The 26,810-nt window shown below is 43.8% G+C and overlaps 1 protein-coding gene across 1 annotated transcript in view; it reads right to left on the bottom strand.

Annotated features, from left to right (window-relative positions):
- ush2a (Usher syndrome 2A (autosomal recessive, mild)) overlaps positions 1–26,810 on the bottom strand; it is a 477,069-nt gene that overhangs the window by 427,638 nt on the left and 22,621 nt on the right. The window contains 1 exon segment of the mRNA XM_082957499.1: positions 1,469–1,604. Within this exon segment, the coding sequence (XP_082813625.1) occupies positions 1,469–1,604 (136 nt within the window).

The raw sequence follows: 26,810 nt of genomic DNA, 5'->3' as shown, positions 1-26,810 counted from the left end.
AGGCGTGATTTGAGCTATCCGTGATTTGAGCTATCCGATTGGCCAGCGCAGTAGGCAAACTCAATTTAGCCACAGATCTCCCGGGTAGGCAGAGTTTTGTCTTTTCAAACAAATGAAATGGTTCAAAATGGAACACTTTGCCTGCCTGGTGTGCAGGGCTTCTGAATCAAGCGCACCTACTGCCAACAGCACAACCTGTGAAAAGGAAGGCAAGCCTTTATCATTGGCTTTTCTACAGAAATGTTTGACGATCGACTAGGAATGCCTTGAAGATCTACCAGTTGATCAGTCGGTGACCTGTGCACTAAAGATTTCATTCTCGGTTGTCGATCATTTTCAGTGTGTTTCTATTGACCCTGATGGAAGCTGTAAAGGAAATATCTGACACAATTGATCATATTCACTTCAAAACACTTTCTTGTGTGATTCTTAGCTCATAACCCCTCTGGGGTCATAGGCAGCATTCCTCCTCCTCCAAACACGGCGTGTTGAGTTGATGCCAAAGAGCTCCATTTTGGTCTCATCTGACCACAACACTTTCACCCAGTTGTCCTCTGAATCATTCAGATGTTCATTGGCAAACTTCAGACGGACATGTATATGTGCTTTCTTGAGCAGGGGGACCTTGCGGGCGCTGCAGGATTTCAGTCCTTCACGGCGTAGTGTGTTACCAATTGTTTTCTTGGTGACTATGGTCCCAGCTGCCTTGAGATCATTGACAAGATCCTCCTGTGTAGTTCTGGGCTGATTCCTCACCGTTCTCATGATCATTGCAACTCCACGAGGTGAGATCTTGCATGGAGCCCCGGGCCGAGGGAGATTGACAGTTCTTTTGTGTTTCTTCCATTTGCGAATAATCGCACCAACTGTTGTCACCTTCTCACCAAGCTGCTTGGCGATGGTCTTGTAGCCCATTCCAGCCTCGTGTAGGTCTAAAATCTTGTCCCTGACATCCTTGGAGAGCTCTTTGGTCTTGGCCATGGTGGAGAGTTTGGAATCTGATTGATTGATTGCTTCTGTGGACAGGTGTCTTTTATACAGGTAACAAACTGAGAATATGAGCACTCCCTTTAAGAGTGTGCTCCTAATCTCAGCTCGTTACCTGTATAAAAGACACCTGGGAGCCAGAAATCTTTCTGATTGAGAGGGGGTCAAATACTTATTTCCCTCATTAAAATGCAAATCAATTTATAACATTTTTGACATGCGTTTTTCTGGATTTTTTTGTTGTTATTCTGTCTCTCACTGTTCAAATAAACCTACCATTAAAATTATAGACTGATCATTTCTTTGTCAGTGGGCAAACATACAAAATCAGCAGGGGATCAAATACTCTTTTCCCTCACTGTACCTACATGTTGCAATTTGTTCCTACAACCATGTATTTCCATGGTATTTCCCTAGGCAGGTGTACATACCATGTACTATAAGTAATGTATATATGCATCATGTGTTATCTTGTTGTTACCGTTAGAGCTCAGTCCGACTCTCATGGTACTGTCCGTTCTGATGTCAGAGATGGGTGAGGTCAGAGGTCGAGTGTCAAAGGGCGTGCCGTCCTCTTCCAGTCCATCCAGGAAGAGACTGACGCTTTTGCCATGCACCTGTAGACCAATTAGAATGCACAATTATTCTGTGGATCAAACATAACTCAATGTTACTTTGTCCTTGACACTGTACATTACTTTACTCTGTGCTTGACACATTTTGATTCAGTTTTATACAGTGAAGTGTTAAAAAGTTAACATTTCAATGACAAAGTTTTGGCCATCTCCTGGTCCTTGCTTTGTCCTGATACAAGCTTTATAAAGAGTATCTAACAGTGTGGGGATCCTGTCCCTGAAGGAGAGTAAGATGTATAGCCCAGCAGCCTTCAGCATTCAGTCTGAGTAAATTATACACAGGGATAATCTTCCAGTTTATTTCCCTACCAGAAACCCTCATTCTAAAACCTCAGCCACAAATGAGCTTCCTGTTGACCAAAACCACTCTTCACCCCAGCCATGAATATTAAAACACAAACACAGTCAAAGCAACTGCTTCCATTCAGATCAAAACTCCAGAGAAATACGTTCATAGACCTTAGAAAACTTCAACGTCCCACTCTCTTCTCTCTTTCTCCCCTCTCTTCTCTCTTTCTCCCCTCTCTTCTCTCTTTCTCCCCTCTCTTCTCTCTTTCTCCCCTCTCTCTCAAAATGTTTCTGTCTATCCCCCTCTCCCCCTCTTGCTGTGTCTGGCTAGCATGCTCTGTGGTAGCACAGATAAAACCAGTCTCTGTCTTTTCTAACACATTCCCCCTCTCTCTCAAGTGTTTTCTATCCGCCTCTTCTCTCCTCGCCTCTTTAGAGGAGTTGAAAAAGGTGCAGGGGAAATAAGTCTGGTCCAAAACGTCTTTGGGGATGAAGGCAAGGCGGCGCTTGGCTCGACTCAACAACTGTCTGTCTGGAAGATACTTAAGACTTGCACTTTCATGACGGCTGATTGAAGACTGCAGAGACGGCGAGAGAGAGAGACGGGAAGACGGAGAAAGAGAAGGACGTAGAGAGAAGGCCGCTCTTGGAATCTGTAACCAGCCAATGGCGTGCGTGGAGATCTGAAGAGTTGTCATGGTGATGTAAATGAATTGGGAAGAGCTTCATCCTGCTTAGCGCCACGCGCCCCTTTGAAACCCCGACCAGCACTCCTTTGTTCGTTTTAGAAAATTATTTTTTTCTCTTCTTATTTTTTTACCTCTCTTTGCTGCCTTCGTTCTTTTTTCAACTACTGTTGCTTCAAGAGACCCTCGAGTTTCTTCTTCTTCTTCTTCTTCTTTCCCTCACTTGTATTTCTCACCTGTCCCATTGACAGCAGGTGCTGTAGAGAGAGGCCCAGATTAACACCTGTCTCTCACCTGCCTCCTACCTGTCTTTCTTACCTATCTCTCTCTCAGCTGTAGGCTATCTGTCTCTCTCACCTTTCCCTCTCTCACGTCATCTCTCACAGCCAGTCCATTGAATGTAGCTGTGCAGTAGAACAGTGTGTTTTACAGGCCCAGATTAACCCAAGGCCTGGCCAGTGGCAGTGGAAAGCTTTTAATGACTCACTGAGCACCGATCACTGGACACTGGCAAACAAACAGCTTTAAAAGCTCTCCACTTTCAGTGTGTGTTTGTGTGTAAGTGTATGTGTGTACGTTTTGTGTGTGTGTGTGCGCATGCGTTCGTGCGTGCGTATGTATGTGTGTGTGTGTGTGTGTGTGTGTGTGTGTGTGTGTGTGTGTGTGTGTGTGTGTGTGTGTGTGTCTGTGTGTGTGTGTGTGTGGTAGAATGTCCCATTGTCTGACCTGTCCCTCTGACCCATTAGTTTATCTGCTGATGTAAAAAGGCAGGGTTGGGAGTCAGGTATCTGCTGTGGACTCTGATCTGGTACAGACAGACAGACAGGTAGACAGACAGATGTAGGGACAGAGGATAGCGAGAGCGAGAGAGAGAGAGAGATGGTGAAATGTAATGAAGTGTCATTAAGGTAGTAACTAGCAGAGGCTTTATGTCAGTGTGAATGATAAGGTTGTTCCTGTTGTGTGAATCTGTTTTAGAGTAATTTTTGAGTAATTTCCCAGTTAGCTCTCTGTGATTTTGTATGGACTACACTTTACAAACATTATAGGCCTTTATAAGGCTGCAAAATTCCTGTAACTTTCCCAAATTCCCAGGTTTTTCAGAAATCCTGATAGGCGGATTTCGGATTTCCTGCTTATTCCCTCCTGATTACAGACATTTTTGAAAAACCTTGAATTTCGGGGGAAAATCCCGGAATTGTACTTAATATTTACTTATACGCTGTGCCATGACGTTGCCCTGTTGGGGGAGGTTTATGACCCACCATAAATACCTTTCCCCCTTTTTCTCTCCACTCTACAGAATGGACTCTTGGAAAGCACTTTGTTAACATAGAGAGAGAGTATTGTAACATCAAAAGGTTGGGGAAAAGAACACTCTTTATGTAATCCAACCAGTTGAAAGTGTCCATTGGTACTTAAAGAATATGATGTCAGATCAGTTGTCGTCTGAATCATTATTACTGATGATAGGATGACATAAACTCTATCTTGGATTCACATGGAATTGTTGTGCAATTTAAATGTTGAAATATGAAACTACTTGTGAAAAGATGAAATGTAATTTTATCTTTTAAAATTAGAGAATTGTTTTCATAAGTAAAATATGCTCAATCAGTGGCCACGCCCACGTGAATAGGCATTGGTTGGAAAGGATGAACCAACCCCCTTTCTACATTTCTATAAGAGCCCCCGTGACCCAATTCACGGCGAACTAAGCCAACCTCAGCGTGAGCTCTGGTTGTGAATGGTTGAACAACTACAACCTAAGGAAATGAACCTTCTGTTCCCGATGACGTGAGGACCGATGTCCATACATTTAGAAGGGGCCGAATTTCAACGTGGAGGTGACGATCGCCACGCTGGATGGATGAATTTGACTACACCAACCAGAATATAGCATGAGCTTATAGTATGGCAACTTGGTATGAACTTTGAACTCTTATTCAGTAAAGAAGTGATACATCCTAGACGTCGAGTTATCAGCAGCAGCTGTAAACGTGGCCTTGGAAAGGACGGACAATCTATTCAGAACGACAGGGTACTACAACGTATTCGACCAGAAATATTCTTCAAAAGACAAGGGAGTTCTCTGCTGGGCAACCCAGCCTTCCATCTTCGACAAATCTATCCAAGTGCAGCTCAGAGTAAATATATTTCTTGCGTTTTCCTTTTACCGAATGGGCGGATATTTAGAATGCATAAGATTCTGTATTTATGATGGCATAGCTTCATAAGGTCCGATAGAGACCCAATCCTTTTGTTCCTCAGTCTTCCCGTGCTTTCATTCAAACCCAACCCCCTTTCTTTGTGTAACGAGCCGTCATATCGGTTTCGTCCGCTAGGGACGTTTCTTTTATAACATAATTAGTCATCAATGTATGATCCATCCTGTGTATATGTAATTCTGTGTGATTATTTAGGTATTTAGTAAATACATAATTAAACCAAATTTTGTATTGCTGATTCAACTTGTTAGCCAGGGTTCGTGAAGATAACCAAGAATTTTCTGACGTTCAGATGAGACTGAATAAGGTGACAATTAATAATTGACTGCTATTGATATAAAAGATTACCAGGTCTTTAAGAGTTTATTCGGAAGACAATAGCTCTATAAACATTCTTCCGTGGTGCCCCGACTTCCTAGTTAATTACATTCACATGATTAGTTTAGGTAATATTAAGGTAATCGGTAATATTCATGTAATCAGGTAATATTAATTACAGAGAATTGATTTCATAAAATAGCATGTGATATTATTTAATCCATAGTAAAGACATGACAGCTGTTTTTAAATGAGATCCCATATGGGCTGATTTGGCAACAGAAGATATTCAGAGGAGTGAATCCGAGCAGGTTTGGATCAGATCTACACTACATTAGTTTATAAGTATGCTCGACACACAGAGGAAGGGCGTTATTCTATATTTACATTGATGTCAGTTAGCAGACAGCCTTATCCAGAGCGTATTACAATAAATGCATTGAGCTGAGGATGTGTAAATACATTACTGTGCAAACTGGCCGGGAACAGACGGCGAGCTTAAGATTTCTATTAGGATGTATGATATTAGTGGGTATTAGGACTGAACATTAGAACAGATGCCCTTTCCTGCTGCCCTGCAGATGACACTAGTTCAATAGAGGCGCCTGTCATAAGCACGCACGCACGCACACACACGCACACATACACATATACACACACACACAGTGGAAAGAGAGGCCTCCGACTCTGACATACACACACACGCACGTCGCACGCACAGGATACAGAGGCCTGTGTCTCTGACACTCCAAACAAGCCCCCGCTGCCTTCGCTGACCTAGCTCAGCCCCCCTCCTCTCCCCTTCCCCTCCCCTCCTCTCCCCTTCCCCTCCTCTACCCTTCCCCTCCTCTACCCTTCCCCTCCTCTCCTCTCCCCTTCCCCTCCTCTACCATTCCCCTCCTCTCCCCTTCCCCTCCTCTCCCCTTCCCCTCCTCTACCCTTCCCCTCCTCTACCCTTCCCCTCCTCTCCTCTCCCCTTCCCCTCCTCTACCCTTCCCCTCCTCTCCCCTTCCCCTCCTCTCCCCTTCCCCTCCTCTACCCCACTGTGACTGACACACCACTCACTGATAACACACTCTCATTCCAGGGCCGGCTGTCAGAGGGGAGAGAGACACTCAACAGAGGAAGGAGGGATGGAGGGAGGGAAGAAGGGATGGAGATATCATGAGGAGAGATACTCCTGTGCTGCTGGATGAGGCTACGGACCGACACACACACACACACGGGCGCGCGCCAGCAATCCTCTCCATGTTTTATTTATGGCCCTGTCTCGTCCTCTCTGTGTGACTGACTCTTATCATTTAAATGAAGCAGAAATGTTTTCCTGTTTATAATTTGTTACATTATCACAGGTTTTAGTATAAAGCAGGGCCAGGGCCAAGAGAGGAGTGAAATATTACTGTCTGAAAAGAGAGGAGGATAAAGATTTATTGAATTTTTTATTTATAAGATATCCAGTATATACACAAAGAGAGAGGTATAGAGGCGAGAGGGAAGGAGAGAGAGGGAGAGAGAGGAGAAAATAGGGGGGAGAGGGGAATATACTGGATATAGAAAGGTGGAATAGAGTCACACGGTGGCTATTGATGCTGTAAAGGAGGTACAGAGGCAAGGAAGCAGCCCTCTCTCTCATCCCTCCATCCATCCCTCTCTCCCCCTTCCCCCGTCTCAGCAGAAGGAAACAGCCCTCTCTCTCTCATCCCTCTCTCCCCCTGCCCCGTCTCAGCAGAAGGAAGCAGCCCTCTCTCTCTCTCCATCCCTCTATCCCTCTCTCCCCCTGCCCCCCGTCTCAGCAGAAGGAAGCAGCCCTCTCTCTCTCTCCATCCCTCCATCCCTCTCTCCCCCTGCCCCCCGTCTCAGCAGAAGGAAGCAGCAAGCCCTCTCTCTCTCTCATCCCTCCATCCCTCTCTCCCCCTGCCCCCCATCTCAGCAGAAGGAAGCAGCCCTCTCTCTCTCCATCCCTCCATCCCTCTCTCCCCCCTGCCCCCGTCTCAGCAGAAGGAAGCAGCGCTCTCTCTCTCATCCCTCTCTCCCCCTGCCCCCCGTCTCAGCAGAAGGAAGCAGCCCTCTCTCTCTCCATCCCTCCATCCCTCTCTCCCCCTGCCCCCGTCTCAGCAGAAGGAAGCAGCGCTCTCTCTCTCTCATCCCTCTCTCCCCCTGCCCCCGTCTCAGCAGAAGGAAGCAGCCCCCTCTCTCTCTCCATCCCTCTCTCCCCCAGCCCCCCGTCTCAGCAGAAGGAAGCAGCAAGCCCTCTCTCTCTCTCATCCCTCTCTTCCCCTGCCCCCGTCTCAGCAGAAGGAAGCAGCAAGCCCTCTCTCTCTCTCCAGCCCTCCATCCCTCTCTCCCCCTACCCCCCGTCTCAGCAGAAGGAAGCAGCAAGCCCTCTCTCCCTCTCTCTCTCTCCATCCCTCTCTCCCCCTGCCCCTCGTCTCAGCAGAAGGAAGCAGCAAGCCCTCTCTCTCTCTCTCCATCCCTCCATCCCTCTCTCCCCCTGCCCCCCGTCTCAGCAGAAGGAAGCAGCCCTCTCTCTCTCTCTCTCCATCCCTCTCTCCCCCTGCCCCCCGTCTCAGCAGAAGGAAGCAGCAAGCCCTCTCTCTCTCTCTCTCTCATCCCTCCATCCCTCTCTCCCCCTGCCCCCGTCTCAGCAGAAGGAAGCAGCAAGCCCTCTCTCTCTCCATCCCTCCATCCCTCTCTCCCCCTACCCCTCGTCTCAGCAGAAGGAAGCAGCAAGCCCTCTCTCCCTCTCTCTCTCCATCCCTCCATCCCTCTCTCCCCCTGCCCCCCGTCTCAGCAGAAGGAAGCAGCAAGCCCTCTCTCTCTCTCCATCCCTCCATCCCTCTCTCTCCCTGCCCCCGTCTCAGCAGAAGGAAGCAGCAAGCCCTCTCTCTCTCCATCCCTCCATCCCTCTCTCCCCCTGCCTCCGTCTCAGCAGAAGGAAGCAGCCCTCTCTCTCTCTCCATCCCTCTCTCCCCCTGCCCCCCGTCTCAGCAGAAGGAAGCAGCAAGCCCTCTCTCTCTCTCTCTCTCTCTCTCTCTCTCTCTATCCCTCTCTTCCCCTGCCCCCGTCTCAGCAGAAGGAAGCAGCAAGCCCTCTCTCTCTCTCCATCCCTCCATCCCTCTCTCCCCCTACCCCCTGTCTCAGCAGAAGGAAGCAGCAAGCCCTCTCTCTCTCTCTCTCTCTCCATCCATCTCTCCCCCTGCCCCTCGTCTCAGCAGAAGGAAGCAGCAAGCCCTCTCTCTCTCCATCCCTCCATCCCTCTCTCCCCCTGCCCCCCGTCTCAGCAGAACGAAGCAGCCCTCTCTCTCTCTCTCTCCATCCCTCTCTCCCCCAGCCCCCCGTCTCAGCAGAAGGAAGCAGCAAGCCCTCTATCTCTCTCATCCCTCCATCCCTCTCTCCCCCAGCCCCCCGTCTCAGCAGAAGGAAGCAGCAAGCCCTCTCTCTCTCTCCATCCCTCCATCCCTCTCTCCCCCTGCCCCCCGTCTCAGCAGAAGGAAGCAGCCCTCTCTCTCTCTCTATCCCTCTCTCCCCCAGCCCCCCGTCTCAGCAGAAGGAAGCAGCAAGCCCTCTCTCTCTCTCTCTCATCCCTCCATCCCTCTCTCCCCCTGCCCCCCGTCTCAGCAGAAGCTCTGATGAACTGCCAATTTTTCCCTTTATCACATTAGCACAGCCATGGGAGAAACACATTTGTTCTACTCAAGTACACTAAAGATACAATTACCAGTCCAGGATATACATGTTTTATATCACCGCCGGCCCATAGTGCTATGAGGACCCAGCCATATATATATATATATATTAACACTAGCATGACAGTTGATTTAAGAAAAGAAAACTGTCTCCGGGGAGAGGGAAGAGTCCCACATATAAGAGGACTTGTCAGTGCTTTAATAAAGGCTATAACTCCGGAGAGACTTTTCCTTTGAACACAAAGCATATCACTGCATTCTTTTAAAGTGGGAGATGCGCAGAAATCATCCCATCTAACAAGACGGGATACACCACACCATGGCTGCATAGTCAGGTTGGCTGACTTCTATCTCTTTATTCGCTCTCTCTCCTCCTCTCTCTCTCTCTCTCTCTCTCTCTCTCTCTCTCTCTCTCTCTCTTCCTCTCTCTCACACGCTCCCTCTCTCTCTCTCTCACACGCTCCCTCTCTCTCTCTCATGCACTCTCTCTTCCTTTCCCTCTCGTCCTCTCTCTCGCTCTTCCTCTCTCTCACACGCTCCCTCTCTCTCTCTCACACACGCTCTCTCTCTCATGCACTCTCTCTTCCTTTCCCTCTCGTCCTCTCTCTCTCTCTCTCATGCACTCTCTCTTCCTTTCCCTCTCATCCTCTCTCTCTCTCTCTCTTCCTCTCTCACACGCTCCCTCTCACTCTCTCACACGCTCTCTCTCTCTCTCTCTCTCTCTCATGCACTCTCTCTTCCTTTCCCTCTCGTCCTTTCTCTCTCTCTCACGCTCTCTCTCTCTCATGCACTCTCTCTTCCTTTCCCTCTCATCCTCTCTCTCTCGCTCTTCCTCTCTCTTTATCTACTGTATCTCTACTCAATTCAATTCAATTTCAATTCAATTTAGGGATTTATTGGCATGGGAAAGATATGTTAACATTGCCAAAGCAAGTGAAGTAGATAATAAACAAAAGTAAAATAAAACAATAAACATTACACACACAAAAGTTCCAGAAGAATAAAGACATTTCAAATGTCATATTGTATTAAGTGCAAATAGTCTCTTTCTCATCTCCCCAATCACGCTCTCATACTGCCAACTGTAAAGTTTGGTGGAGGAGGAATAATGGTCTGGGGCTGTTTTTCATGATTCGAGCTAGGCCCCTTAGTTCTAATGAAGGGAAATCATAACACTGCAGCATACAATGACATTCTACACGATTCTGTGCTTCCAACATTGTGGCAACAGTTAGGGAAAGGCCCTTTCCTGTTTCAGCATGACAATGCCCCCATGCACAAAACGAGGTCCATACAGAAACGGTTTGTCGAGATCGGTGTGGAAGAACTTGACTGGCCTGCACAGAGCCCTGAACTCAACCCCATCGAACACCTTTGGCATGAATTGGAACGCCGACTGCGAGCCAGGCCTAATCGCCCAACATCAGTGCCTGACCTCACTAATGCTCTTGGCTGAATGGAAGCAAGTTCCAACATCTAGTGGATGATTTTGGAATGAGATGTTCAACGAGCATGTGTCGACATACTTTTGGAAATGTAGTGTAGTGTATTGATGCTGTTGTTGAAATGCACAGATCACTTTATACATCTTCTCAAAGAAACTACAGGTAGTTCAAAAACTTGGCATCATATTTCTGTCATGCTGCTTTGTTGACAACTCCAACCATCTGGCGCCCCGGGTATTCAGCCAATCAGTGGCCGCCGCTGCTCTCTATCTCACTCTCTCTCTTGCTCTCTCTCCCTCTCACTCTCTTTATTCCAGCCTCTCTACATCTATAGAGGGGTGTTGTGGAAAAACATTAAAAGTAGTGCACCCAAGCTGAGATGTGGTGTTTGGAGGGAGTTTAAATGTAAACCCAATGGAAGTGTTCTGATACACTGAATTGATTTCAAAACAATGGAAGTGGTTCTTCAATGGGAATAATTGTGTTTTTAAGAGTTGTGTGAAAACACTTTTTGGTGTTTCAGTCAGGTCTCAAATTTCCCGGCGGCATCAACGGCCATGGCGCATACTGAAGAGTTCAGAAGAACTGTCCACATTTACTTTTCGTCAGCCAACAAGATGAGTAACGAACAGCAAAATCACTAGCCTATTTATTTATTTAAGTTAAGAACAAATTCTTATTTACAATGACGGCCTAGGAACAGTGGGTTAACTGCCTTGTTCAGGGGCAGAATGACAGATTTTTACCTTGTCAGCTCGGGGATTCGATCTAGCAACCCTTCGGTTATAAGTCCAACGCCCTAACCACTGGTACAAAAGTTGACCTATTCTATGTGTCAGCTTGTCATTCTGTGCGAGAAATAAATATTCCAAACATAGCCTACTCTGGGACAGTTGTGGGATGTAATAAATCCCCCAAAAACATTTAAAAGCAATGATCCTGACGCAACAGATCAGAACGTTTAAAATGTTAAACTATTAGGCTACTTCATCACATTATAAACACAGCAATGCACACACAACAGTAGGCGCAAATGTTCCAAAATGCAATTAGTGGGAAAACACTGTTCTCAATAGTGTACAGCAAATGTCGACAGATTCAAGCCTTTAGACGTTAATACTAATCATGATCCTACATTATATTTGTCAAACGTGACTGGCATCTTGCCTAAATGTAACTAAAAGTCTCATTAAAGGTTGGCTACATTTTCAGGCGCCTCCCCCATGTCAGGATATGACAGGCTGTAGCCAATACACATAGGCTATCCCCTACACTTTGACATGTAGGCTAATTATTTATGTACTTTTACATACACTTACAGTGCTTTCAGAAAATATTCAGACCCCCGGACATTTTCCAAAAATTTTTACGTTACAGCCTTATTCTAAAATGTATTAAATAAAACATGTTCCTCAACAATCTACACACAATATCCCATAATGACAAAGCGAAAACAGTTTTGTAGAAATTAGACATTTTAGCAAATGTATAAAAAATGTAAAACAGATAACTTATTTACATAAGTATTCCCTTTGCCCTGAGACTAGAAATTGAACTCAGTAACATCCTGTTTCCAATGTCATTAATGTAAGGAAAGAAATGATATTATTATATTATATTGAATGTAGGCTACCTGTTCTGCATGTGTTCAAGTGTGTAAAATTCCCTCGGTTGAGAGGATAGGTAGTTGTGTAGGACTCTAGTGGAGGGTAAACATAAGTAGCCTTTTTCAGAAAAATGCATTGAAAGTATAGGGAGCGACCCGCGCCGGAATCAAAGTTTACCCACCTATTTATTTTACCACTCCATCACTAGCTACCGGTATGCCTATTTTAACTTCATGGTAATACACATTGTAGCCTAGTCTAGTATGTTGACCATGTGTGTTAGTGTGAGCATCCTGTTTTTCCCGCGACAGTTTCAGACCCATTTCAGGTGTCCTGACCTTTTCAGGCTACAAAAAAGGTAAATTTGTCAACAAGACATATCAATTAATGTAGGCATCATCAATGACAATAACGGAATGTCATTGGGCACATTTTTTGGTGTTTTCCAACAGATGTCTATTTCCATTAATCAAATGGTGCCAGTATACATGCGGTTTGGGGGCTGGAATTATTTAGGAGTGGATGAGCATGCACAGGTAGCCTACTATATCAAGTGATTTGTTTGACAATCAGATGAACATATCATGACTGGTTGTGTTCATGCCACATTAAAAAGTAAATCATTTTTATTTATTATTAGGACCATAAAATTAGATATTGTCACGGTATAATCCACACTGATCACTAGTATTCATGTGAGAAGGTGGATGTGAACCCAAGTTTCCTGCTTGTCATGACACTGCCTTAGTCCACTCAGCCAGTCTTCAGGAGTAAGCTGTTGTGCTGAACCACCCGTGTTACACTGATCACATGGCACCTGAATCAGACATGAGATAAGTAGACTTAAAGGGATGCTTCGGGATTTTTGTAATGAAGCCCTTTATCTACTTCCCCAGAGTCAGATGAAGCCCTTTATCTACTTCCCCAAAGTCAGATGAACCCGTGGATATCATTTTTATGTCTCTGTGTGCAATCTGAAAAGAGCCATATCAGGGGATATCTTTACATGACACATCTTTGTTATTCTAGAGAAAACAGACCATTTCCAATGCATAGTTTGAGTTTTGTGGATATGCACCACATGCATACAAATTCTGAATCCAGATGTGGCTTTTAGACATATACAGTGGCAAGAAAAAGTATGTGAACCCTTTGGAATTACCTGGATTTCTGCATAAATTTGTCATAAATGTTATCTGATCTTCATCTTAGTCACTACAACAGACAAACACAGTGTGCTTAAACTAATAACACACACATTTTTGTATTTGTCTTGTCTATATTGAATACATCATTTAAACATTCACAGTGTAGGTTGGAAAAAGTATGTGAACCCCGAGGCTTATGACTTCTCCAAAAGCTAATAGGAGTCAGGAGTCAGCTAACCTGGAGTCCAATCAATGAGACGAGATTGGAGATGTTGGTTAGAGCTGCCCTGCCCTATAAAAAACACTCACACAATTTGAGTCTGCTATTCACAAGAAGCATTGCCTGATGTGAACCATGCCTCGAACAAAAGAGATCTCAGAAGACCTAAGATTAAGAATTGTTGACTTGCATAAAGCTGGAAAGGGTTACAAAAGTATTTCTAAAATCCTTGATGTTCATTAGTCCACAGTAAGACAAATTGTCTATAAATGGAGAAAGTTCAGCAGTGTTGCTACTCTCCCTAGGAGTGGCCGTCCTGCAAAGATGACTGCAAGAGCACAGCGCAGATTGCTCAATGAGGTTAAGGAGAATCATAGTGTCAGCTAAAGACTTACAGAAATATCTGGAACATGCTAACATCTTTGTTGAGAAGTCTACAATATGTAAAACACTAAACAAGAATGGTGTTCATGGGAGGACACCACGGAAGAAGCCACTGCTGTCCAAAAAAAAACTGAAGTTCGCAAAAGAGCTCCTGGATGTTCCACAACGCTTCTGGCAAAATATTCTGTGGACAGATTAAACTAAAGTTGAGTTGTTTGGAAGGAACACACAACACTATGTGTGGAGAAGAAAAGGCACAGCACAGCACACCAACATCAAAACCTCATCCCAACTGTAAAGTATGGTGGAGGGAGCATCATGGTTTGGGGCTGCTTTGCTGCCTCAGGGCCTGGACAGCTTACTATCATCGATGGAAAAATGTATTCCCAAGTTTATCAAGACATTTTGCAGGAGAATGTAGGGCTATCTGTCCGCCAATTGAAGCTCAACAAAAGTTGGGTGAGGCAACAGGACAACGACCCAAAACACAGAGGTAAATGAACAACAGAATGGCTTCAACAGAAGAAAATACACCTTTTGGAGTGGCCCAGTCAGAGTCCTGACCTCAACCCAATTTAAAATTGTGATCATGATCATGAGAATGGTTCACATCAGACATCCTAAGAATATTGCTGAACTGAAACAGTTTTGTAAAGATGAATGGTCCAAAATTCCTCCTGACCGTTGTGCAGGTCTGATCCGCAACTACACAAAACGTTTGGTTGAGGTTATTGCTGCCAAAGGAGGGTCAACCAGTTATTAAATCCAAGGGTTCACATACTTTGTTCAAAAAAGACATGAAAACGTATAATTGTTTATGTGTTATTAGTTTAAAAAGACTGTTTGTCTATCTACTTAGATGAAGATCAGATCAAATTTTATGACCAATTTATGCAGAAATCCAGGTAATTCCAAAGGGTTCACATACTTTTTCTTGCCACTGTACGATATTGGGATTACTCTGAATATCACACATGGACATTTCCTATGGCCAGATATGGACTCATTCAATATTCAGACATCCTATTTTCTCTCTTCGTGTTGACAAATAATGATTATATACATTGCATATCTGTGTTTTCTCAGCACATTCAAGATTTGAGGCTATATTGATTCCAGATATGCTTCCCTTGGTTGAGGTCCATATCCAAATACTGATATGCTGAAAATAAGGACGATTTCTGATGAAATCCATATTTTTCTTTCATGCACAAATCATTTTTGGATTCCCTCCGGATATCGACTCATTAGATATCCTGATATAGGCCTATGTGGAAATCTTATTTTCTCTGTATGATGATAAATACTGACAGTAGCCCTACATAGTGTCACGTCGGTTGAAAGGAGAGGACCAAGGTGCAGCGTGGTGAGCGTACATATTCTTTTTAGTAGAAAAGACGCCGAACAAAACAATAAACACTACCCAACAAACCGTGAAGCTAAAGGCTATGTGCCATAAACAAAGTCAACTTCCCACAACACAAGGAGGGAAAAGGGCTACCAAAGTATGGTTCCCAATCAGAGACAACGATAGACAGCTGTCCCTGATTGAGAACCATACCCGGCCAAAACATAGAAAATAAAGAACATAGAAAAAGGAACATAGAATGCCCACCCTAGTCACACCCTGGCCTACCCAAAATAGAGAATAAAAAAACCTCTCTATGGCCAGGGCGTGACACATAGTATATTTTCAGCACATACAAAACACATAATCTTGACTGAGGTCCATATCAGGATCTTGATATGCATTTTGATATGCTAAATAAGGACAATTAATGATGCATATTCGAGTTTTGAGGACATTCTCAATAATTTCACGAATATTCAACACATATCACTCTTTCAGACCCTAGCTATAATTTTGTACACGATAAAGGTACATGCAAACTGCTAGCTAATTAGGCTTGATAAGGGGTAACTGTCATGGTCTCATGTTGCGGGAGAGGTTGTTGTCCTGGCACCACACTGCCAGGTCTCTGAACTCCGAGCCGGTGTAGTAGGATTCAATCTTAGTCCTGTATTGACGGTTTGCCTGTTTGTCAGATGGCGTAGCGGGATTTCTTATAAGCATCCGGATTAGTGTCACGCTCCTTGAAAGCGGCAGCTCTAGCCTTTAGCTCAGTGTGGATGTTGCCTGTAATCCATGGCTTCTGGTTGGGATATGTACAGTTGAAGTCGGGAGTTTACATACACCTCAGCCAAATACATTTAAACTCCGTTTTTCACAATTCCTGACATTTAATACATGTAAAAATTCCCTGTCTTAGGTCAGTTAGGATCACCACTTTCTTTTAAGAATGTGAAATGTCAGAATAATAGTAGAGAGAATGATTTATTTCATCTTTTATTTCTTTCATCACATTCCCAGTGGGTCAGAAGTTTACATACACTCAATTAGTATTTGGTAGCATTGTCTTTCAATTGTTTAACTTGGGTCAAACGTTTCAGGTAGCCTTCCACAAGCTTCCAACTATAAGTTGGGTGAATTTGGGCCCATTCCTCCTGACAGAGCGGGTGTAACTGAGTCAGGTTTGTAGGCCTCCTTGCTCGCACACGTTTTTTTAGTTCTGCCCACAAATTTTCTACAGAATTGAGGTCAAGGCTTTGTGATGGCCACTCCAATACCTTGACTTGGTTGTCCTTAAGCCATTTTGCCACAACTTTGGAAGTATGCTTGGGGTCATTGTCCATTTGGAAGACCCATTTGCGACCAAGCTTTAACTTCCTGACTGATGTCTTGTGATGTTGCTTCAATATATCCACCAAATTTTCCACCCTCATGATGCCATCTATTTTGCGAAGTGCACCAGTCCCTCCTGCAGAAAAGCACCCCCACAACATGATGCTGCCACCCCCGTGCTTCACAGTTGAGATGGTGTTCTTCAGCTTGCAAGCCTCCCCCTTTTTCCTCCAAACATAATGATGGTCATTATGGCCAAACAGTTCTATTTTTGTTTCATCAGACCAGAGGACATTTCCCCAAAAAGTATGATCTTTGTCCCCATGTGCAGTTGCAAGCCGTAGTCTGGCTTATTTATGGCGGTTTTGGAGCAGTGGCTTCTTCCTTGCTGAGCAGCCTTTCAGGTTATGTCAATATAGGACTCATTTTACTGTGGATAAAGATACTTTTGTACCTGTTTCCTCCAGCATCTTCACAAGGTCCTTTGCTGTTGTTCTGAGATTGCTTTGCACTTTTCGCACCAAAGTACGTTCATCTCTAGGAGACAGAACGCGTCTCCTTCCTGAGCGGTATGACGGCTGCGTGGTCCCATGGTGTTTATACTTTCGCACTATTGTTTGTACAGATGAACGTGGCACCTTCAGGCATTTGGAAATTGCTCCCAAGGACGAACCAGACTTGTGGAGGTCTACAGAATGTTTTCTGAGGTCTTGGCTGATTTCTTTTGATTTTATCATGATGTCAAGCAAAGACGCACTGAGTTTGAAGGTAGGCCTTGAAATACATCCACAGGTACACCTCCAATTGACTCAAATTATGTCAATTAGCCTATCAGAAGCTTCTAAAGCCATGACATCATTTTCGGGAATTTTCCAAGCTGCTTAAAGGCAGTCAACTTAGTGTATGTAAACTTCTTACCCACTGGAATTGTAATACAGTGAATTATAAGTTAAATAATCTGTCTGTAAACAATTGTTGGAAAATTTACTTGCGTCATGCACAAAGTAGATGACCTAACCGACTTGCCAAAACGATAGTTTGTTAACAAGAAATTTGTGGAGTGGTTGAAAAATGAGTTTTAATGACTCCAACCTAAGTGTATGTAAACTTCCGACTTCAACTATACATACGGTCACTGTGGGGGCGACATCGTTAATGCACTTATTTATGAAGCCGGTGACTGATGTGGTATGCTCCTCAATGACATCGGAGGAATCCTGGAACATATTCCAGTCTGTGCTAGCAAAACAGTCCTGTAGCTTTGCATCCGCTTCATCTGACCACTTCCGTAATGAGCAAGTCACTGGTACTTCCAACTTGAGATTTGGCTTGTAAGCAAAAATCAGGAGTAAAGAATTATGGTCAGTTTTGCCAAATGGAGGGCGAGGAAGGGCTTTGTACGCATCTTTGTGTGTGGAGTAAAGGTGGCCTAGAATTTTTTTCCCTTCTGGTTGCAGATGTGACATGCTGGTAGAAATGAGGTAAAACAGATGTAAGATTTCGTGCATTAATTAATTAACCTGTTTGGGATAGGGGGCAGTATTTTTACGGCCGGATAAAAAACGTACCCGATTTAATCTGGTTACTACTCCTGCCCAGTAACTACAATATGCATATAATTAGTAGATTTGGATAGAAAACACTCTAAAGGTTCTAAAACTGTTTGAATGGTGTCTGTGAGTATAACATAACTCATATGGCAGGCCAAAACCTGAGAAGATTCTATACGGGAAGTGCCCTGTCTGACCATTTCTTGTCCTTCTATAGCCTCTCTATCTAAAATACAGCCTCTGTGCTGTAACGTGACATTTTCTAAGGCTTTCATTGGCTCTAGGAAGGCGCCAGAACGTGGAATGATAGCTCTGCAGTCTCTGGGCGAAAAACAGCAGGGGTTTTGGTGAGTGGTCCTTCTGAGGACAATGACACTGGTGCGCGTGTGCACAAGACGACTCAATTTTTTTCTTTCAGTGTTTGAACGAATACGTCGTCGCCCGGCTGGAATATTATCGCTATTTTATGAGAAAAATCGCATAAAAATTGATTTTAAACAGCGTTTGACATGCTTCAAAGTACGGTAATGGAATATTTTGAATTTTTTTGTCACGAAACGCGCCGGCGCGTCACCCTTCGGATAGTGACTTGAACGCACGAACAAAACGGAGCTATTTGGATATAACTATGGATTATTTCGAACTAAAACAACATTTGTTGTTGAAGTAGAAGTCCTGGGAGTGCATTCTGACGAAGAACAGCAAAGGTAATCCAATTTTTCTTATAGTAAATCTGAGTTTGGTGAGTGCCAAACTTGGTGGGTGTCAAAATAGCTAGCCGTGATGGCCGGGCTATGTACTCAGAATATTGCAAAATGTGCTTTCACCGAAAAGCTATTTTAAAATCGGACACCGCGATTGCATAAAGGAGTTCTGTATCTATAATTCTTAAAATAATTGTTATGTTTTTTGTCAACGTTTATCATGAGTAATTTAGTAAATTCACCGGAAGTTTTCGGTGGGTATGCTAATTCTGAACAAAACATGCTAATGTAAAAAGCTGGTTTTTGATATAAATATGAACTTGATTGAACAAAACATGCATGTATTGTATAACATAATGTCCTAAGAGTGTCATCTGATAAAGATCATCAAAGGTTAGTGATGCATTTAGCTGTGGTTTTGGTTTTTGTGACATATATGCTAGCTTGAAAAATGGGTGTGTGATTATTTCTGGCTGGGTACTCTCCTGACATAATCTAATGTTTTGCTTTCGCTGTAAAGCCTTTTTGAAATCGGACAATGTGGTTAGATAAAGGAGAGTCTTATCTTTCAAATGGTGTAAAATAGTCATATGTTTGAGAAATTATAGCATTTTTAAGGTTTTTCGTATTTCGCGCCAGGCACTACCATTGGATATTGGTGAGGTTAACTTCTTAGGGCTAGGCCCCTTTTTTCTCAATTTCCGCCTGAATGACATGCCCAAAGTAAACTGCGTGTAGCTCAGGCCCTGAAGCCAGGATATGCATATATACTGCTCAAAAAAATAAAGGGAACACTTAACCTGTTGGGTCTAGGGGGCAGCATTTGCACGTCTGGATAAAAAAAATGTACCCGATTTAATCTGGTTACTAATCCTACCCAGTAACTAGAATATGCATATACTTATTATATATGGATAGAAAACACTCTAAAGTTTCCAAAACTGTTTGAATGGTGTCTGTGAGTATAACAGAACTCATTTGGCAGGCAAAACCCTGAGACATTTTCTGACAGGAAGTGGATACCTGATGTGTTGTATTGACTTTAAACCTATCCCATTGAAAAACACAGGGGTTTAGGAATATTTTGGCACTTCCTATTGCTTCCACTAGATGTCACCAGCCTTTACAAAGTGTTTTGAGTCTTCTGGAGGGAGATCTGACCGAACAAGAGCCATGGAACGATGATGGCCCATTAGACACCTTGCGCGCGAGTTCATGTTGGGTACCCTCGTTCCAATACGTTATAAAAGAGTATGCATTCGTCCACCTTGAATATTATTCATGTTCTGGTTAAAAAAGGCCCTAATGATTTATGCTATACAACGTTTGACATGTTTGAACGAACGGAAATATATTTTTTCCCCTCGTTCATGACGAGAAGTCCGGCTGGCTTACATCATGTGCTAACGAGACGGAGATTTTTGGACATAAATGATGAGCTTTTTTGAACAAAACTACATTCGTTATGGACCTGTGATACCTGGAAGTGACATCTGATGAAGAGAATCAAAGGTAATGGATTATTTACATAGTATTTTCGATTTTAGATCTCCCCAACATGACGTCTAGTCTGTATCGCAACGCGTATTTTTCTGGGCGCAGTGCTCAGATTATTGCAAAGTGTGATTTCCCAGTAAGGTTATTTTTAAATCTGGCAAGTTGATTGCGTTCAAGAGATGTAAATCTATAATTCTTTAAATGACAATATAATATTTTACCAATGTTTTCTAATTTTAATTATTTAATTTGTTACGCTGACTTGACTGCCGGTTATTGGAGGGAAACGATTTCCTCAACATCAATGCCATAGTAAAACGCTGTTTTTGGATATAAATATGAACTTGATAGAACTAAAAATGCATGCATTGTCTAACATAATGTCCTAGGAGTGTCATCTGATGGAGATTGTAAAAGGTTAGTGCATCATTTTAGCTGGTTTTATGGTTTTGGTGACCCTGTCTTTGACTTGACAAAACATTACACACAACTCTTGTAAATGTACTGTCCTAACATACTCTAAATTTATGCTTTCGCCGTAAAACCTTTTTGAAATCGTAAAACGTGGTTAGATTAAGGAGATGTTTATCTTTCAAATGGTGTAACATAGTTGTATTTTTGAAAAATTTGAATTTTGACATTTATTTGGATTCAAATTTGCCGCTCTTGAAATGCACCTGCTGTTGATGGAGTGCACCACGGGTGGCACGCTAGCGTCCCACCTAGCCCCAAGAGGTTAAACAACACATCCTAGATCTGAATGAAAGAAATAATCTTATTAAATACTTTTTTCTTTACATAGTTGAATGTGCTGACAACAAAATCACACAAAAATAATCAATGGAAATCCAATTTATCAACCCATGGAGGTCTGGATTTGGAGTCACACTCAAAATGAAAGTGGAAAACCACACTACAGGCTGATCCAACTTTGATGCAATGTCTTTAAAACAAGTCAAAATGAGGCTCAGTAGTGTGTGTGGCCTCCACGTGCCTGTATGACTTCCCTACAACGCCTGGGCATGCTCCTGATGAGGTGGCGGATGGTCTCCTGAGGGATCTCCTCCCAGACCTGGACTAAAGCATCCGCCAACTCCTGGACAGTCTGTGGTGCAACGTGGCGTTGGTGGATGGAGCGAGACATGATGTCCCAGATGTGCTCAATTGGATTCAGGTCTGGGGAACGGGCGGGCCAGTCCATAGCATCAATGCCTTCCTCTTGCAGGAACTGCTGACACACTCCAGCCACATGAGGTCTAGCATTGTCTTGCATTAGAAGGAATCCAGGGCCAACCGCACCAGCATATGGTCTCACAAGGGGTCTGAGGATCTCATCTCGGTGCCTAATGGCAGTCAGGCTACCTCTGGCGAGCACATGGAGGGCTGTGCGGCCCCCCAAAGAAATGCCACCCCACACCATGACTGACGCACTGCCAAACCGGTCATGCTGGAGGATGTTGCAGGCAGCAGAACGTTCTCCACGGCGTCTCCAGACTCTGTCACGTCTGTCACGTGCTCAGTGTGAACCTGCTTTCATCTGTGAAGAGCACAGGGCGCCAGTGGCGAATTTGCCAATCTTGGTGTTCTCTGGCAAATTCCAAACGTCCTGCACGGTGTTGGGCTGTAAGCACAACCCCCACCTGTGGATGTCGGGCCCTCATACCACCCTCATGGAGTCTGTTTCTGAACATCTACTGATGTACTGGCCTGTCTCCTGGTAGCGCCTCCATGCTCTGGACACTACGCTGACAGACACAGCAAACCTTCTTGCCACAGCTCGCATTGATGTGCCATCCTGGATGAGCTGCACTACCTGAGCCACTTGTGTGGGTTGTAGACTCCGTCTCATGCTACCACTAGAGTGAAAGCACCGCCAGCATTCAAAAGTGACCAAAACATCAGCCAGGAAGCATAGGAACTGAGAAGTGGTCTGTGGTCCCCACCTGCAGAACCACTCCTTTATTGGGGGTGTCTTGCTAATTGCCTATAATTTCCACCTGTTGTCTATTCCATTTGCACAACAGCATGTGAAGTTTATTGTCAATCAGTGTTGCTTCCTAAGTGGACAGTTTGATTTCACAGAAGTGTGATTGACTTGGAGTTACATTGTGTTGTTTAAGTGTTCCCTTTATTTTTTGGAGCAGTGTAATTGGTACCATTGGAAAGAAAACACTTTGAAGTTTGTAGAAATGTTAAAATAATGTATGAGAATATGACAGAATAGATATGGCAGGAGAAAATCCAAAGAAAAACGAACCATCCAATTTCTTTTGAGAGACCATCTTCTTAGAAATGCAAGAGAAAGGTCATAATGTAAAATAGCTCTCTGGATGCAATTCCTATGGCTTCCACAGGGTGTCACCAGTCTATGTTCAAGGTTTCAGGCTTGTAACTTCAAAAACGAATAACAAATAACCGTTTTAGTAGGACACAGTCTTTTCTTTTTTCTTTTTTTCAACCATCCAATGAATAAATATGTAGTCCATCTGGAACATTCTGGAGAGTCCCACATTAAGCACCAGTTTTAAACCAACCAGGGCGTAAGGCAACAAGGTCAGATTGCCGCTCTAACATAGCCTGGTCAACAGTTGGGGCAATGGCATACATAAGTGTCGTCTGAATAGAGATGAATATGTTCGACAGTGTTTCCTTCGAGCTGCACTCTAAACTCATATCAACTAATATCACATAGACCTAATTAAAATCAGTCAGTTCTTCATTTTAAATCATGTCACATTCAAATCAGTCAACTCCGTGTATCACATTTAACCTCATTCAAATCCTTCCTTGAGTACGTTCATATGGTCATTCCCAGACAGTCTGCCACTCTGCTCTGCCCTACTGATTCATCTACCAGTCACATGATTTACACTGACTGTAATGTAATGTGAAGAACCAGTAGCTCTGTGTCTGTCTGTGGGTAGGCCTAGATGTCAGCTGGTAAGATGTTGATGTGCTGCTCAAACACACAACAGAGAAGATGGAGCTGTTCACATTCAGCCAGTAGACTATCTGTATAGGGCTCGGGTCTTTCTTCTAATTTGGGTATCCTAGAGGTTCAAGCAATGGGCTAGCAGCTGAAATGTCGCCAGTTTGAATCCTCGTGCCGGCAAGATGAAAAATCTGTTGATCTGTTGAGCAAGGCCCTGCAACCTAATTCCTCCAGGGGTGCTGAACAATGGTGACCCTGGACGTGACCCAACTCTCCGAGGATGTCTCAGGGGGAGTTTGTCATTACGCAAAAAAAAACACATTTCCAATTCACACGTGTATTAACTTGTACATGTGTGAAATAGGACAAATATGAGCACCCACAAAATTATAATAATAATAATAATTATATTATAATCCATTCTACAGTATAAAACAGCTTCAGTAGTACTGGACTAAATATAGCTGAGACGATCCTATGCATATATCTCTCTCTCTCTCTCCCTCTCTGAAGGTGTATAAATGTAATTTATGCCAGGCCGATGCCCTCTCTCCACCCCTGCCAGCGGACAGAGGGCTGGCGTAAAGGTGTCCGCTTCTCTCGACTGCAGCAACCTTGCCTCACCTTCACACAGACACGCACACACTAACACAGATGCAGACACACACACACAAACCTCACCTTCAGTCAGACTGACAATCCGTCTCTGTCATTCTGGGTGGCATTGGGGCCGAGTGAGAGTGTGAAGGGGGGATCAGTAGCGAGGTAGGGGGAGGTCTGACCCTATGCCAGGTACAACTCCTCTTCGCCTCTCTTCCTCTCTCTCTCTCTCTCCTTCTCTCTTCCTCTCTCTCTCTCCTTCTCTCTTCCTCTCTCTCTCTCTCTCTTCCTCTCTCTCTCGCCTTCTCTCTTCCTCTCTCTCTCCTTCTCTCTTCCTCTCTCTCACTCTCTCACTCTCTCTTCCTCTCTCTCTCTCACTCTCTCCTTCTCTTCCTCTCTCTCTCACTCTCTCTCCCTCTCTCTTCCTCTCTCTTCCTCTCTCTATCTCTCTCCCCTCCCTCCCTCGCCATACTACTGGCAGCATAGCAGCTCCGACCCAGTGGATCACTGCAGAAGGAAAGACATTACCATGGGATGTGTGTTAATATTACACAGTATGTCTAGAGAGTAGCAACGCAGAGGGACAGCAGGGGTATACTGGTACAACTTGTGTATGACAAATACTGTGAAATGCACCAACTGTTTTTATAATAATCAAATTGTTAGTGTGTGTGGCATCACTAACAGTCAGTGCATAAACCTCCAAGCCAACATCAACATCCCCAAGAGAAAGAGAGAGAGAGAGAGAGAGAAGAGAGAGAGAGAGAGAGAGAGAGAGAGAGAGAGAGAGAGAGAGAGAGAGAGAGAGAGAGAGAGAGAGAGATTGATTGTGTGTACAGATTTGGCAAGTCGGTTAGGACATCTACTTTGTGCATGACACAAGTAATTCTTCCAACAATTGCTAAACAGACAGATTATTTCACTTATAATGCACCCAATTCCAGTGGGTCAGAAGTTTTCATACACTAAATTGACTGTGCCTTTAAACAGCTTGGAAAATTCCAGAAAATGATGTCATGGCTTTAGAAGCTTCTGATAGGCTAATTGACATAATTTGAGTCAATTGGAGGTGTACCTGTGGATGTATTTCAAGGCCTACATTCAAACTCAGTGCCTCTTTGCTTGACATCATGATAAAATCAAAAGAAATCAGTCAAGACCTCAGAAAACATTCTGTAGACCTCCACAAGTCTGGTTCATCCTTGGGAGCAATTTCCAAACGCCTGAAGGTACCACATTCATCTGTACAAACAATAGTACACAAGTATAAACACCATGGGACCACGCAGCCATCATACCGCTCAGGAAGGAGACGCGTTCTGTCTCCTAGACATGAACGTACTTTGGTGCGAAGAGTGCAAATCAATCCCAGAACAACAGCAAAGGACCTTGTGAAGATGCTGGAAGAAACAGGTACAAAAGTATCTATATCCACATTAAAACAAGTGCTATATCGACATAACCTGAAAGGCCGCTCAGCAACCGCCATAAAAAAAGCCAGACTATGGTTTGCAACTGCACATGGGAACAATGATCGTACTTTTTGGAGAAATGTCCTCTGGTCTGATGAAACAATGACAATGACAATCGTTATGTTTGGAGGAAAAAGGGGGAGCCTTGCAAGTTGAAGAACACCATCGCAACTGTGAAGCACGGGGGTGGCAGCATCATGTTGTGGGGGTGCTTTTCTGTAGGAGGTACTGGTGCACTTCACAAAATAGATGGCGTCATGAGAAAGGAAAATTATGTGAATATATTGAAGCAACATCTCAAGACATCAGTCAGGAAGTTAAAGCTTGGTCGCAAATGGGTCTTCCAAATGGACAATGACCCCAAGCATACTTCCAAAGTTGTGACAAAATGGCTTAAGGACAACAAAGTCAAGGTATTGGAGTGGCCATCACAAAGCCCTGACCTCAATCCTATAGAACATTTGTGGGCAGAACTTAAAAAGCGTGTGCGAGCAAGGAGGCCTACAAACCTGACTCAGTTACACCAGCTCTGTCAAGAGGAATGGGCCAAAATTCACTCAATTTATTGTGGGACGCTTGTGGAAGGCTACCTGAAACGTTTGACTCAAGTTAAACAATTTAAAGGCAATGCTACCAAATACTAATTGAGTGCATGTAAACTTCTGACTTCAACTGTATCTATCTAAGGGACTGGTGTGGCAGGGTACCCAGTCTATGCCCAGACGTGGGCTACAGGTCTAATTGTGCAAATGTTCATTAAGGTTGTGGAAAATAGAGGATGGGAGGACTTTCTTTCAGCAGCCAGAGACCATCGGAGAGAACTGAGGCAGAACAATCACTGTCTGGGGGAAGAAAGAAAGAAGAGAATAAAGAGATAGATAGAGAGAGGGAGATGGAGAGAGATAGAATGAGAGTGAGAGATAGAAAGAGAGAGAGAGAGAGCAAGAGAGAGAGAGAGAGAAGAGAGAGAGAGAGAGAGAGAGAGAGAGAGAGAGAGAGAGAAGCAACTCACTTTCAGTACGTTTCAGTAAATTAAACCAACTTTTATTACTGCTTCTAAAAATGAATATTTTGCTCTTCAATCACAGGGTTTTTCTTTATTTTTACTATTTTCTACATTGTAGAATAATAGTGAAGACATCAAAACTATGAAATAACACATACGGAATTATGTAGTAACCAAAAAAATATATATTTTAGATTCTTCAAAGTAGCCACCCTTTGCCTTGATGATAGCTTTGCACACAAGTCCATATTATGGCAAAAACAGCTCAAATAAGCAAAGAGATATGACAGTCCATCATTACTTTAAGACTTTAAGGTCAGTCAATGCGGAAAATTTCAAAAACTTTCTTCAAGTGCAGTCGCAAAAACCATCAAGCGCAATGATGAAACTGGCTCTCATGAGGACCGCCACAGGAAAGGAAGACCCAGAGTTACCTCTGCTGCAGAGGATACGTTCATTAGAGTTACCAGCCTCAGATTGTAGCCCAAATAAATGCTTCACAGAGTTCAAGTGACAGACACATCTCAACATCAACTGTTCAGAGGAGACTGTGTGAATCAGGCCTTCATGGTCAAATTGCTGCAAAGAAACCACTACTAAAGGACACCAATAAGAAGAAGAGACTTACTTGGGCCAAGAAACACGAGCAATGGACACTAGACCGGTGGAAATCTGTCCTTTGGTCTGATGAGTCCAAATATGAGATTTTTGGTTCCAACTGCCGTGTCTCTGTG

Source organism: Salmo salar, chromosome 01 (genome assembly GCF_965601325.2).
Source record: "Salmo salar chromosome 01, fSalSal1, whole genome shotgun sequence".
NCBI classification, from domain to species: Eukaryota; Metazoa; Chordata; class Actinopteri; order Salmoniformes; family Salmonidae; genus Salmo; species Salmo salar.
The sequence above is the reverse complement of the archived record's forward strand: the minus strand, read 5'-3'. Positions and strand labels throughout refer to the sequence as shown.